Here is a 16344-nt window from a genome sequence, read left to right as displayed (position 1 = left end):
CTAAATATTTGTCACGATCCTAGCCCCTGACCCCCTCAGGTATAACAGCCCCTTGGCAGCAGTGGGGCTAAAGCACTTCACACTGGCCCCAAGGGCCTAAAAACTCTATCAGAAACATACATGGAGTCAGTTCTGGCGCCTTTGGTGCCATGCTCATTATCAGGAATAAAGCAATACTCGTTTTTTTACCTAAATCCAACATGGAGGCCTTTTATACAGCTCAGTTCTTTAGAACCAAGCCATGCGGTCTAGTGTTTTGGGTGTGGCTGGGCCTGGAACTACTTGGCTTGCAACTACTTTACCTGGGCTATTTATACCACACCCAAACAGCAGAACACGCTTCAATTTATTTTGAACTCCTTCAGCGTAACACTCACAGTGTCCAGCTCCTGCCCATCTGCTTCTCCGTCAGCCGGATCCTGAAGCACTTAGATCTGGATTCCATTAATAAACTGGAAGAACAAGAACAGCATTAGCGAGCAAGAACACTTACCTCTGAAGTAACCGGTCTTGAATCCATCCTGCATTTCGCTTACCTCGCCCATCTCCGGAGTTTGCCGCAACCTGCAAAGGTAAAGAAACAAGGACAGCATTGATAACAATGCTTACCTGGGCGAGAAGCGAGTCCTGGCAGCATCCTGCACTTCTCTTACCTCGCCCATCTCCGGGTTTCACTGCAACCTGCAAGGGAGAAGGAACAAGGTCAGCATTAACAAAGCACTTACCTGGGCAAACAGCGCTTCGATCGCTCATCACTCCGGAACATCACAGCAACCTGTACAAAAAAGGGAAGAGAACACAGGTTAGCAATTAACACCAATAAACAGCGCAGCGCTCCGTGCATCAATAACTCACTGTGGTCTTCGCCATCGGTGTGGCAACTCCGAGATCGCAACCATCCCTTGAAAACAAAAAGAGACATTGTTAGCTAACAACGTAGTGGAACAAGACACCGAGAAGACAGAGAAAACAGAGGGAAAGGAAGAGAAAGAATAAAGACGGAAAATACATTATAACTCACCTGGAAGACAGCAAGCAGAGTCAGAGTCACAGCCGGTCTGGACCTGACATAAGGGCACACGGACCAGTGAAGCAACTAGGTCCACAGAACGCACGCACCAACCACGCCCCCCAGCACAGAGACGCAAGACGGAGAGTTCAACGCACAAGAACCTAAGGTGAGCAATAACCCCAAGGGAGGGGATTTGGACCAGAGGGAGGTGGGAGTCCACCCATCACAGAGCCAGTATCTTAACCCTCCATTCTCCTGTTATAGTCGCTATCCAATGTCTGGCACATAACCAAGCAGAGAGAGGTCCGGGATAGCGCTTAGACCTCCATCTAGTATCGTGTGGCGCCCCCTTGGATACCAGGTGAGCGTAACATATTCCAGTAGGTTTTTTCAATCTGGTTTTTATGTTACTTGAGGAATGTGGAAGGATTAGATTGAATGAACAGGGCTTAGTATCGAAGAACATCTTGGTAATGTAAGGAGTAAAACAGGGGTGCACTTTGGCTTCTTTCTTATTCAATCACTATCTCTCAGTTGTTGCTGGCTTAGTAGACCTGACCCTAAATCTTCCTCCAACCATAGGAGGATTGAGAGCCAGGTGACTGATTTACGCTGACGACCTGATCCTGCTGGATGAAACACCTAGCAGGTTGCAATGGAGACCAGAGTCAGCCCATAAATATGCACAGCAGAATGCCCTCATTCTGAATCAGGAAAAAACAAACATACTGGTTATCCACTTTAAGGTGGTGCAAACCTAAAAAGTATCAATGAACACTTTGGTGGTGACTGGAGGTGGTGGAAGAATTTAAATACCTAGGTTTTGTTATCTTAAATAATTCAGGAAAACTTAAATTGCTCAAAAGAATAAAATGAAAATCATTCCATAGCTTTCCAAAGTCAAAATATTTGATCGGCTCAGGGGGCAATATTCGTGGTTGTCCATGTTAGAATTATATCTGTCACAAATTGTCCTTTACTGACATATTGGATGAAAATTATCATTGAGGTTGATTGGACATGTATTTCTAGAATTTAGGGTTTTATAGCAGGATATCTATGGGGATTATCTTTGGCACAAGTAATTAGAGCAGAGCTTGAATTAACCTCTCTAGGAGTTCAAATAATGAAAAAGAGTCTCATATTTTGTGCCAAGGCTGATTGTTCCTCCATCGCAGGGGCTTTGAAGTCATCATGAATCAGGTTGCTTGTACGACGCCCTACAATTTCTCCAGTGAATGTAAAGACTTCATCGAGATGCTTGGCATCTCTCTGAAATCTCTTGAGGGATTAGGATTCTTTAGGCAGCATTTCTCCCAATTGATAGAGCTATCGGATAGAGAATGTGATTTTATACGATTGGCAAGTAGGCAGTTACTCTCAGACGTGCACTAATGTGTCCCGCATATAAACAAGTGGAGGGTTATTGCAAAACGTGCCCGAGCAAGGAAGTGTCTAGGCACTTTATACATTTTAGATTAAATTGGTTACCCACTTAAGTCAGATTGGGCGCAAGAGAAAAAAAAAAACCCTGTTTACAAGGAACATGTCTTGCCTGTAAAAGATAGGGGTGTATAAAGAACGATGTGCAGTATTTTTATCCATGCCACTGTCCCATACGGCACCCCTTTTGCCAATGGGGAAATAAAACTGCCAAAATGGAGGCAATAACCCCTGTGCGCACTAAATCTGCAAAATTGCACAGAGTTCATAAAGCACCAAAAGAGCTGCACACCCTGCCACCTACACAGGCAAGGTGGTGTAAAAACAGGAATCACTCCTGTGATCTGTCATCTGTCATCTGTCACCTGAAATAAGGCTGCAGAAAGGCCTAATCCGAAAATGCCCTTAAAAATTCAGTCATTTTCCCAGAGAATTATGGAAAGGAAAGTGCGCTGAAATCATGGATTCTCTGGGCAGTCAGAGGAGTTCAGGCATCACTGCCTGACAGCTGCTTAAGGAAATTAACTGTCAAACCTATTTAAAGGTGTCCTTTTCTGGAAGAAATTGCAAAATCCACCATTTCAAGCATGTTTGTGAAGGGCTAATTCTTTTTAAAATGTTTACATCTTTTATAAACTGTGCTCACATTTTATATGGGAAATGAAAATACTTTAATGTCAAAGAGCCCAGTCTGGGGCCAATCCACTATGTAATTGTGATCTGACAGCCTGGCCTGGGAAAACTGACATCTCCGCTTGACACTTCCTTGAGAACAGGAAAGCTATTGGCTGTTAATGGTTCCCTCATAATCCCAACAAGCCACACAATGGGGCTGTATTGGACATTTGTCTGCTGGCTGACCAAAGAACAAAAGACTGGCTGAGCATTGACCTCTGCCAGGAGGGGCAGAATGTGGAGTAGGTTTCTCAGTGAACTTCAAAGGACTGGACAGCTGCTGCCTAGAAAGGGAGGTTACACAGGAGGACTTTGGTATGAAATCCTTATTTTTGATTAAAGTTTAAAACTCTTTAACTGAGCAACCTAAAGAGTGATAAACCTGAAACTTGGTAGACATTAAACTAATTTCAGCCTTGTGATTTGAAGACATTGAGGAAACTCATACCATTTAAGGAACCAAAGTTATGAAAAATGTCTGATTGTGGCTAAACTATTAATCTTACAAACTTACAATTGTATGTACACGATCCACTGATAAGCGCCCAGAGATTTATCAAATTAGAAATGATTAATCCGAAGTGTTATGGGTAAAATTGATAAAAATCCATAGAATGACCAATACAGCTCTCACAAAGATGGGGAGCGAATGTAAATGTAGACAATCGAATACAATGTATATGTGTCCAATTTTATGAGGATACATAATGGTAGAAATGTACATTTGTGCAAAAGTATGCTTTGGGTAAAAATCAAGGTGGGAGTTCCTAACCTGTCATAAAAGATGACAGCTCTGTTCAGACTGCCAACCAGGACTAAGCACATGCCTGTAGTCCCTCACAGACATGTGGGGGGTGTTTTTGAAGTTCTGCCCACGCCATAAATGTTGTAATGATTAAACATAGGAGTTTCTCTACACATAAACACACCCTGCTTCCAGAACACACTTCTTCCCGAACAGACGGCTTCCAGAACCCATCCAGACGTCCACGCAGCACCTTATTGCAGAACTTTTCAACTTATAGCTGACTCCAGAATTCTTTGAAAGATCCAGATTTCTTTGCAGAATCCAGACTCTAGCATTGCAAAATTATTGCTAGCCATACCCAATTGCGAACATCCCAAACTTGAAGGGATTTAATTCTGATTCAGCTTGGTTTGCTACCATTAAGTGTTGCCCGCTGAAAACTTGCATCCTGCTATCTACCATATCCAGAAACCAGATGGGGCCCTTCCAAATTCAGTCTGAGGTGCAGTCCAGATTGAACAGTAACGCCTTGCTGATCCAATCCCGCTAGAGGTGCCCTGATGCCAGTAGACCATATTCAATTAATTAACCAGAGCTGACGGTCCAATTTAATAACTTCTTCTGTAAGTATTAATAGGAAGAACAGTGACCCATAATATATCTGCATTGTATGATCCCTATCTCAACCCATCCCATCCCATCTGTAATTTAGGCCTCCAGTACTGTTAGAATCCTCCTTGCGCTGATTGTCTCCCGTGTGTTCCAAAACCAAAGCTCCCTAGTGATTCTGAATAACCAAAGTAAATCCCAGGAAGAAGTAGAGTATCCACAACGGGACAGTTTCCGCTGATCATGTGACTGTAAGATCCATATAAGGCATTCTCTTGTTCATAGTGATAGTATAGTGTAATCAAACCCATCTGTCACTTTCAAAAGCACATTTCTGTTTTCATTTTCGCGCCTATTTTGCAAAAACGCCTCTCACGAAAACATCTATAACTCCTTCAGTTTTAAAGATAGAAATGAAATTTCAACTCTTACTGATACCTAACATCCCTAGCTGCATCCACAACTAAAATTGCGGAACAGCGTATTTGACCCGTTTTTCTTCAATATTGCATAGTAAAAGTTTGCCGCAAATTTGCAATTTTAGTCAAAGTTACATGTGTCTTTTGTCTATTTCAAAGTGCTTTTTCCATCCCATCCTGATCTGAAGTGTGTATTGTTGTTTATATTATAGCTCATGTATGTTAGGACCTGATTAGTGTTGCTTTCTGTAGAACTTGTCTCCATTTAAGCATTTTTGCACCTTTTGCAGTATTTCACAAAGCCATTTTTCACCTGTCAATTTCAAAGTGTCATTTGCCACAATTAGGTTTTCTCTCTTGTTTGGGAGGGAGGATTGCCTATAAACTTTAGACCTTGTCCTTTACTCCTGGATACCTGCTGATTAATCACATTGATGTAGGATTGCTCATTTGTATTTAAACAAAATTTTGCAGGGGGAACATTGACCTAAACGCTATCTGTGTGCAAAACAAACGGTTCTTTTTCCTGTGTTTTCTACTCTGCATCACTATGAGTGAATTCAATTGCTTTGCTTTTTTTTAAATTGTATTGTCACCCTTTCGGTGATTGCTGCCCCATATCTATATATATTAAACTTATGTGTGATTTGAATAAATAAAAATACATCTTTACCTTTACAAAATAGCCTGATTCCTTGTTCAGTGTGACCGGGGGGTATTTTGTGAAGGGTGTGATATGAGTGGTATATCATTCAGAATATTGAACTTATTGACAAAAGTAAAATAAGGGTTTCATTTGCGCACTACATTGCTAGGCGAGACCTGGGTGTGTGCCTGATTGAAATCTCTTACAAAGAGCACCATTTGTAAATAGAGTGGGACAATTTGGGCCCATTAAGAGTTAAGCACTTTAAGCGCTTTATCGTGCAATTCAAATTAATTCAGATTAATGTGGGTTATGCCTTGCTGCAACAATTATTTTATGGATCGCACATTTCTATGGTTATGGCATCTTATGAATTTTGGAAGTCCCTATATTTTTTAAAGAATCTTTTAAAAAACTGCACTTTTTAGACATTAATTGTATATCACTTACATATTCATTGTATCTGGAATTATGTGTGCATAAGTAGGTTTACATTAACCCAAATTGGCTTAAAGAAATGTTTTAAAACATTAAATCTGGCCTGAGTGGTCTCATTGGGCTTAATGAAATGAAATGCAGCACAGCTCTAATAAGTTGACACATTGGAATCTCATGTTGATCATTTAGAATTCAAAGTAATTCTAATAGAGTTAACTATACAGTAGCACTGCAGTGAGTGTCAATGGCATGAACAGGCAGAAACAAGCTAACAGATAAATCCTAGGACCACTTCCTTGATACTGTATGTTCTTTTTATTCCACAGTGGGCACATGCAGTACCAAGGAAGTCTGTTGGACAGATTGGAATCTGCCACTGCTGTACTATGTGTGCAATGTGGAAACTGAAATGTCTGCACTAACATTGTTGACAGTACCTGGCCTTAGTGGCATAATGGATTTGAACTTGCTGAGTTGTGTGTGCAATATGGTGACCTGCCATTGATGTGACTACTGTCATCAATAATTCTAGCACTGCAGAGGTCTGTAACCTGTGGCTCTCCAGATGTTTAGGAATACAACTACTATTATTCCTTGCCATTGATTATGCTGCCTGGGGTTGATGGGAGTTGTAGTAAAACATGTCTGGCAAGCCAAAGGTGTGGGGCACTGGCACAAAGCAATCTGAACACACTCTGCTAGTTTTGAAAAATAAGGTGTGTTACTGCTGTGCTACCTCAGCATATTGGAATCAGAACGTGCTATCTGGGTACCCCAGCACTGCTGTGCTCACTGGGAATAAAGAAATGTACAACTGCATTGCAAAGTAGCCATAACAGTATCTGTATTTGCTTTGATATGGGATGTAATGGAATTTGGCTCTGTGTTATATTTGGTCATAATACAACCTGACACTGCTGTGCTAGTTGTCCATAATAGAAGCTGACCTCCTGTGATTTCTGGGAATAATGCAATCTGCCATCTCTGCATCGACTAGGCTTAATGGAACGTGGCACTGCTGTGCTATCTTGGCCTAATTTGCTGCTGATTGTGCCTTCCGGGCATAATAAAATGCAGCATTACTACAATAACAGGGAATAAAGGAATTCTACACTAGTTTGCTAATTGGGCAACATGGAATGTGGTCATATCCTTCACAATGCTGCGAGTAGCTGTGCACAGTGTGTCAATAGTGTGAGTAATGGGTTCTTTGATGGGCATTCCTGGCAATAACCGTCATATGATTTATTACCAGAGCATATGATGACAATCCATTGGAAAATGATAGTGCTACCTAAGCATGGCATGTCAAGTACCAGAAGGAATTCTCAGTATCACAAGATTGTGTCAAGAGCAAAGGTGTGCAATGCACATTCCCATATAATATAAGGTAGTGTTGCTTGTTTTACCTGGGGTTTTTCAAACATCCTATAGCAATAACCAGGACATGAGAACACAATCAAAGCATCAGCAACAATTGATGGGCCCACACTTTCACTCAAGAAGAACATAAAAGTGATTCCATATACAGAGTCCCAATAGATAAGTGCATCCATGAATGTGTCAATTTATTCACCCACTCATCCATCTGTACAACCATCGCTCCATCAATTGTTACTGCTTTCTGCCTAAACATCTGACCAGATCATCAAGGCTATTCCATTCAGAGAGTCACACTACACGTGCCTTCCTTACATACATCTTGTCATCTACCTATCCATCCAACTGTCAATTCGTCCATAAATCTACCAGTCCACACGTCCGGCCATCTATGCATTCATCCATGTCACCCATCCACCCCCCTCCTACGCCCTTCCAGAACAAAGAATAAAACATTACAATGCAGAGTACTTGAAAGGGATGGGTTCTGCACGCAAAAGGATTTCTACCCGGTAGTCAACAAAAAGTATCCAGGTTAGCATTCCTGCATGGCTGGAGAAGGAGAACATTGCTGAAGGAAGTGGGAAAAGATGATCTAGAATGAGATGTGTTAAAGTTCCGATATTGGCACCTACTAGCTTTCCTCATTGCTAGACCCACCTGTATTTTAAACGTCCATCAAACCAGAACCAAACATGATCACCAATTCTAACCAAATGTATATTTTGGTTTGATACATATCATGCTGATACATCCATGTGTTTGATATGCTTTGTAAGGTTGTTGGTACTGTATAGTTGCAGTGTTAAGTAAAGTTATGGAATTCATAAAATGATAATCTTTGTCTTTTACATCAAGGGCCTTCTGGACAAGCCGATGATCTGGCAGACCAAGGTGAAAAAGGCGAACCAGGACCCGCTGGGAATCCTGGGAAAGCTGGCCCAAAGGGGCCCGCCGGTCCTATGGGGCCTCCCGGTCCACTGGGTCCCAAAGGAGAAAAGGGAGATTCAGGTGACTACAAGACCAGCGATAAATCAGCATTTTCAGCATCTAGAATAATGCTCCATCCCCCAAAAATGAATCAGCCCATTCGTTTCGAAAAGGTGATCACCAATGAAGCTAGTCATTATGATCCGAGGACGGGGAAGTTCACATGCAAGATCGCCGGACTCTACTACTTCACATACCATGCCACGCAAAGATCCAACCTATGCATCAAAATTATGAAGGGCGCCGTAAGAGGGGAACCAGTCGTGACGTTCTGCGATTCTGTGTACAATATCTATCAGGTTACCACGGGAGGGGTGGTTCTTGATCTAATTGAAAGTGAGTCTGTGTGGCTTGAACCAACAGATAAAAATGGTTTAATTGTAACAGACGGTGCTGACAGCATCTTCTCTGGATTTCTTCTCTTCCCGAATTCAGCATAGCCCACCAAGTTATAGATAATGTGTAATGGGAGTGGCATCTGAGGCTGGATCACAATATGAAACTGGTGACAGTGCTGTTTATCTATTTGTTAACACCATTCTAGATAAAATGAGGTTTTTGCCCTACAAGAATTGTAGGCAGTACTTTTTTTTCCCACCACAAGTGCATTTATTGTGTTCAAGTCTGTACAGGGGTTAGTGTAAGTTGGGGGTGAACATGTTTTTTTCATTCACCAGTGCAATTTTATAATGTGTACACAGTGCCTGCATCTCTGACCTAGTCATGGATCCGTAGGTGGTATCAACCCTTTACTTTCTTTCGATCTGCATTTCTCTTGCTTCTTTGCATCTTTTTCATTTGTTCTCTCTTTCTCTCCTTCCACCGTAGTTTTCACCGCCTGACCTCTCCTCTCTTGTTTCCCCTCTCCTTGTCCCTACTTTTTTTAAAATTTCTTTCCTCAAGATTGGGAAGGAATGATTGGTCGAAAGAAAGAGAAAGGTTGCTAAGGGCGTCATGTTAGGAGCTAGGTTTGCAGTGGAAGCTGCACTACCACCTTTGAAATAGTGGTGGGTCAATTGGAGACTTCTGTGTTTCTAGCAGGAAATAACCTTAGAAAAAAAACAATCAGTGCGAAATAAGAGCAGTGAAACATAATTGTTATGTGATATGTTGAAACATGTGCACCTGCTCTGTTATGTCACTATCCAAAGTAAATTGCAACACCAAAAAACGTGTATTCGATTGACATCCTTTGCATTAGCCACTGTTTATTTGAGAGAGACGTCCCCCCTCTCATGCTCATGTCATTTCACAAAGGTATTACATTTCTCCTATGCACAGTGCTATATTGTCCCCAATGAGTCTTTTGACTAGGTACATGCATGCTTCGGTGTTTCAACTTGCCCTACGATACTCCAACACTGTCCATAGTATTTGATACAACATGTACATCTAGTGACATTTGCAAAGAACGAACACACAAATGAAAAGGACGAGATCCGAAAGAGTTTATGAAGAGAAGATGATTATGGAGCAGAAAGAAATTGCAAAAAGTAAGAGCAAGTACAAATAATGTTAGCCACCCTGTGGCTGATTCACAAAGACATAAACATAAGTAATTCTGAGATACTCTGTGAGAGAGAATATTCAATTCACAAAAAAGTGACTGATGGCAAACATGACTTACTCTTTACTTACTTTTGTCTGTACAGGAGTAGGTCAGAGTTACTACTGATAACTGCTTTTTTATTGGAATAGTCTCCCTCAAGGGGTTGGTGAGGGCTGTGACCAGTTAACTTCTTTTGAAGTTCCAATCCATAATCCAGCAATGAGTGAGCCTTTGCGTTAACAACTTTGTTTAAGCCAACTGCTAAATTCTGTCCCATAAAATATGCACCGGCCATCACAGTCAAATAAAATAAGTCGATCAAAAACAATTCTCAAGGAAGTTACTATGTGTAACTCTGGCTTACTCATGACTTACTTGCAGTAAGTTGGTAGTAAGTCAGGTGTATGTCATGCAAATTCTTAATAATTTCTTCTAAGTTATGAGTATGTCAAATGTACTCATAGAATCTTTTTGTGAATAGTTCCCTGTATGGATATTATCAGTGGATATAACCAGTGGAGGTTAACCCATGAGAGTAACTTTGGCAAATGCAAGGCTAGAATGATCATTAGAACAGTGCTCTGCCATGGCCTTTTGTTGAAGCTTTTTCTCATGCACAATAGATGCACTTGCAATGGTCAGTCTAGAAATACATACATTGTCACTGTCAAGAATTCATATTTTGTGGAAGAACTGAAGACATTGCTTTTGACAGATATCAAATGTGAATTCCTTAACCAAGCACAATTGCATCTGAAATGCATAATATTTGGCTCTTCAAATCACCCTGGTTGTATCATTAATTTATTTTGTTATTTATTTTAATTCTTATAAACCGCTGCATGTCCATGGGCCTCAAAGCGCACAAAAAACAAGACAAGACGAAACAACAAAAGCATAAAGGAAGAGTCATACCAGATAGTCAGCTGTAGAATGAAAAGCATTGGTGTAGACTGACGTTGAAGAGATATGTTTTAATTGATTTTTTGAACGAAATGGAATTTCTGGCAAGACGCATAGAGGCAGGAAGAGAACTCCAAAGAAGAGCTGCCGGAACATCAAAGCTGCTTCCACTAAAGTGGGCTAGCTTGAATCTGGGTTGGACAAATGTGGTTGCCAGAGAGGAACAAAGGCTTCTGTTATGAATATTAAGCTTAGCATGATCAGACAGGTATGCTGGACATGAATGAGAAAGGCATTTAAAAGCCAGTGTCAGGATTTTGTGTGTAATCCTTTGTTTAATGGTATGGTTAGTGTCACCACAGAAGTATACATGTTGGATAACTGAGGAGACTCCCTTCAGTGTGCTGTTAGACAGTACCAAGCGTGTTAACAGAGCAATAAATGCATTTTTCATTTTTAATCCAGATTCCCGTCCAGATTTCACAGCTGAATATGTTCTTTAGATGTGTATACCATTATCAAATTATAGTACAAAATATGTGCGCTTGAGATGACAACATGTTCAAAGCAGATTGTTAGGGGATGTATCAAGGATCAGAAGTTAGTTGAGTTTGGGTGATATGTGGCACCTGACAATTCATTAACACATTGGGCCTCATTACGAGCATGGCGGTAGCCGTGACTGTATGGCAGGCACAGCTACTGCCATGCTTGCTACCAGCCCCGCCACCTGCGATTGCGCAATAATCAGCCCATTACGAGTTGAATGGGCCAGTAATTGCCCATTCGCGGGTGGAGGTAATGCTGGGCTCCTGACCCCCATTCTGCCCCATAGGGCTTTGAGAATAAGGTGACCTGAGCATTTCTGAAAATAAAATAAATTAAGCAAAAGCACTTTTTCTGTGCTCCTTTCATTTGCACTGATTTTTGAGACTCTGTGCCACGAAGTAACAGATTGCATATCCTACAGGTGTCAATTTACTCAACCTAGAAAGGCGAGGAATTTGGTGACCTCTCCCTTTCACATTGGAAATCTCAAATAACCCCCAAGTCGCTTAAAATCCATACTTATAAATAGGCTCAAACAAATTCACTAAGCAAAAATAAAAATGAATCCATTTATTAAAAACTTGACGTGTTTAATTACATTGAATAAAACATGTCTGCACTCATCATGGAAACTAATGGAACTCTTTCACGCTCCGATTTGGCCCAAGGTCTCCTACTCCTTTACCCTTCCTATTGTCACCCCAAGGTCAAAGCCAATGCCCTAATGATACTATCCACGCCCCTATTAGTGTCCATCATGTTGTCTCTGCATGACTGTACTCCGACCTCAAGCAAGCTCAAGAATGTGAAAAATTAATATTGGATAACATATTTTGCTGCTGAACATTGCTGTGACTCCCCAAGTAAGGTAAGTTAAATAAAGTGGTTTTATATAGTGCCCTTCTGCCACGAATGTTGGTGTCACTGCACATGACTCTGTATTAGAAAGGGCTGTAGGGGGTGGTGCTAGTACGATAGAGTAATAGACTGATGCTGAGAAACCTGTGGTGTGAATGAAGTGAGGTTGTATTTGCCCAATGTCTGCATGTTGATGTGGTAACTGTGTTCCTGGGAAGGGAGTATATACCGTAGAAGCTAGCTATAATGTTTAGGAAGCCATGATTTATTGTTGGGGTTGTTGATAGAAAAATAATAGGGTATGGGTAAGTTTAGTATACTTAACCTGCTGGATGCTCTGATGGCAAGTGAGTAAGGTAAAAGGTTGCAATATTTAAGTGGTGAAATGTTAGTTGTGAGACTGAAAGGCTGGGAGTAGAGGTTGGGGTTAGAGTCCTGTCTATTAATGGATCTTGGTTGCATGGTCTCTACTTAAATCAGGAGACTTAGGTCTGCTCCAAAATCATACAGCTAATGGACCTGCAGTCAGACGTTTGTCGTATGAGTAGAAATCATTAGAGATTTGATTAACTTGTATTAGAGTTAGATTCCAAGGAGAAATGTGATATGTTATTAAAGAGGCTATTCATATTGAGATGTTAATTTGTAGATTAGAGACACCCATATAACATTTAAGTAAGAGTAGAGGTTGTGGGTGTTGTTCACATATATTGTGGTCTATTGGGTTGGTCTGAAAGTATGGAGGGCTTTCAAGACGGGCTAGACACTGTGCCCCCTTAGTACATGTGGTGAGGGATCGTGTAAGTTAATCATTCCATAGCTTTTAGTTCATTACTATTTCTACATTTTTGTTAGTTGAAGAGCCATGTGTTGTGCTGTTTTCAAAATGCAGGTGGTTTAATTGCATGAGGAGATGTCTAGGCAGGGTATTCCAGAATGTTGCGACTAGCAGGTAGAATGCAGATCCTCCAATTTGCTTTTTATTGAAGCTGCGGAATGTCCTGGACGGCATGTAGTGCTGGAAAGAAATTCTGAAAGATTAATAAAGACAGAGTAAGAAAGAAAAAGTGAAGGGAGACAGAGGGATGTCCATGAAGGAGCTTCAGCAATGCAGAGGGTTTTGAAATGTATCCTTTTTTATACAGGAAGCCAATGAAGTGTGTGTATAGTGCTGGGACGATGTGTTCAGACCTTTTCATCATGTGGAGTAGTTTGGCTGCTGCATTTCAGACTCTGTAGTTTTGATAGGAGGTAGTTTGAAGTAAAAGATATTTTTGTAGTCCAGTCTTGTAAAAAGCTGGCGATATCATGGCCATGATTCTGTGGGTGAATTTTATGAAAGGTAGAATGAAAAATTGGAGAAAGCAGTTTCTTAGAATGGCTATCACCTGTGGTTCTAGTGTGAGAGCACTGTCCATTATGTTTTTGAGATTCTTACCATGGAGGATGCTATCAGGCCACAGGATTGAGGTGGTGTTTGAAGGACATGGATTGCAGAGCACCAATCTTCATCGGGTTGAGTGTTAGTCTTTTTGCTGTCATGCATGTGTCCACTTGTAAAAGGCATGTTTTTATATCTTAGGGGGTTTGTTGATGTTGTTTGTGTGCCATCTGCATAGTTGTGATGGGTGACCCCGAAAGAAGGTTTGAGGTCCTTTAGTGCTGACATGTAGATGTTAAACAGAGATGGTAGTGTTTATTCTTGGGGACTGCGGCAGCTCAGTCGGTGAGAATGGGATTTGAAGTGTGCAATGATAGTGATTATGGTTCTACCACTGAGGAAGTATGTAATACCGCATATAGCTATTTCTTTTTTTTTTTAAATATCTTCTGGTCGCTTTAGAATTATCTCATGGCTAATGTTGTTGATAGAGTATGAGAAGTCTGGAAGAATGAGCCTGCTAACTTTGCTTTCATCTGCATTGTTCTTAGGTGTGTTCCAGATAAAACATAAAACTTCTTCTTTGCCTCCAGATTCTCTGAATCCATGCAGAGCCTTATCCAGGAGCTCTCTCTTTCCCAGAGTTGGCTCTATATGAATTCTTCTAGTACTTTTCTGATAAAAGGAATGTTGTTTTCGATGGGGCAGTAGCTAGCAGGATAATTTGTGTCAGCTGTGTTTTTTTCAGTAATGATTTAATGTGGGAAGACTTCAGTAGAGCTGGGACAGTTCCTGTGGAGATAACATCTTTCAGTAAGTATAGGAATTAGCTGTACCTTCTGGATGTTTAATGAAGTATTTGTACCAGTTGGCAGGACATGGATCCTCTGGAGATCCCGTTTGGTTGCAGGAATCAATTGTGGCAAGGTCCTCTGCAGAGAAAAGCAGGAAGAAGATTATTTTGGATGCAGATGATAGTGTCAGTGATGTCTCGTTGGTGAGGTATGAAGGTGACCACCATTTATTATTGAAGTGCTCTTCTTTTTGGAGGATCTTTTTTGTTGAAATGGGCTACACTCTGATTGTAGACTCCTTGAGTCAGAGTGTGACTTGTGTTGCAAACTGTCAGGCTTTTTAACTCTTGCATGATCTTAAACATTTGCTTTTGGTTGTATTGTGCCTATTTTATGCACTGGGAGCAGTGTACTTCCCTGGCTTGGATAATATCTGCTTAGAAGAAGTATAGCTTGGTGTTACAGGTTATTTGATTTCTTATGGGTTATTTTTCCTCCAGATAGTTTTCCAGTTTCAATGTTCCTTGTTCAGGTGGTTAAGCTAGGAAATAAAGCATTTTGCTAGTTTCTTCTTAGTTATTAAAGGTTTTTTTCGGCGCAATGCAATCCAAAGTAAAAAGAAACTAGCTATGCATGTTGTGGAGTTTATCATCCAGTTTAGTAATTGGCTTACCCGTAATGAATGTCTATTTGTTTGCTTTGAGTCTTTCCAGTAGGGCCCTTTTGATGGTTTCATGAGAGGGGGTGCCTCTGTGAATATTGTGAAAGGTATGGGTAGGTGTACCTGAGAATGAACGATGACTGTATTTCCATTATGGAAAATGCCTTCAAGGGTGTACTCTACTATGTGAGTGGTACCCTTAACCATGTGTTTGACATGCATTGTGGTAATAGTGGCTGGTGAGGAAGCTTGGAATTGAAGTGTGAGAGAGGGAGCAGGTAAAGGTGAGGTATTTGCAGTTCAGGAAGTTGTCAGTGGTGGGTGTGGGACTACGATAAAGCCTCTGGATAGAAGTTCTATCCTACTGTCCTAGAGGTAAGATTTGCACATAATATCGTGTCGTGATACTCTCATGGATAACTGGCAATTGGTTGTCAGAGAACCACAATTCTTTGGATAGACCTATTTGGTCCTCTGAGAGAAGGTCAACGATGTTACAGGCAAGTTTGGAGATGCATGGGTTGATAACAATGCATCTGGTGCCTATAATTCCAAGGTGGGTTTGGTCGCTTGATGGATAGTTCGTAGATCAGCTGTGGTTCTTTTCATTGATTGTCAGTTGTTCCATGTTGACACTTTCGAATTCAAATAGACTTTGAAGGTTCTTTTGCGGATTTGGTTCATACGTATGTCCTTCCTGTAGGTTTGCAATAGGTGATACAGGTTGTCTAGTGATGAATGGTGTAGGGAATGTAACTGCTTGTGGTTGAGGTCCTATGCTAGATTGGGTGCTTGCTGGGGGAAAGAATGGGTGAGACTTTTGGGATGGTGGTGTGTTGTGTATCGGTTGGATGCTTTAAGAGGTATTTGGAGATGAAGGTCCTGTGGTTTGATCATATTCACTTGCTTTCGGTGGACCCTGCAGGAGCAATTTGGAGATGAAGGTTGTTACCTGTCTTCTGAGTTGAAGTAGCAGATTCCTTTAGATCCTGTGGTTGACTGATCCAAAGAAGTAGCTAGAGCAAATACTTTCTTGTTCCTTCTCTTTTCTATTTTCTGATTCTGCTTTTTCATGGTTTCTTAGCATGTTGCTGTGGGTCCTAGTGAGCTGTAGGTTGATATTATTCAAACGGAAAGGGAGGGGTTGGGAAAGGAAAGATGGTACCTACCTCGTTTGATTTGCAGATCTATCCTTGAGGTTTATACAGATTGGACTGTGGCAGGAATTTCCAGGGGTAATTTAGTGAACGTAGCCCCATGCTTGGCAGATACAGTTTCTCAATGGAGCT

General features: G+C 41.1%; 1 protein-coding gene across 2 annotated transcripts in view; it reads left to right on the top strand.

Annotated features, from left to right (window-relative positions):
• C1QB (complement C1q B chain) overlaps positions 1–11272 on the top strand; it is a 100748-nt gene extending 89476 nt beyond the window's left edge. For both annotated transcript variants that reach the window (XM_069610871.1, XM_069610872.1), the window contains exon 3: positions 8229–11272. In XM_069610871.1, coding sequence (XP_069466972.1) covers positions 8229–8800 — 572 coding nt within the window. In that variant the 3' untranslated portion in view covers positions 8801–11272. The remainder of the gene's footprint in view (positions 1–8228) is intronic.
• The last annotated feature ends 5072 nt before the right edge of the window (positions 11273–16344 follow it).

This window comes from Ambystoma mexicanum, chromosome 8 (genome assembly GCF_040938575.1).
Source record: "Ambystoma mexicanum isolate Mex_15411 chromosome 8, UKY_AmexF1_1, whole genome shotgun sequence".
In the NCBI taxonomy this organism is placed as follows: Eukaryota; Metazoa; Chordata; class Amphibia; order Caudata; family Ambystomatidae; genus Ambystoma; species Ambystoma mexicanum.
Note: the sequence above shows the minus strand (reverse complement) of the source record. Positions and strands in the feature narration are given on the sequence as shown.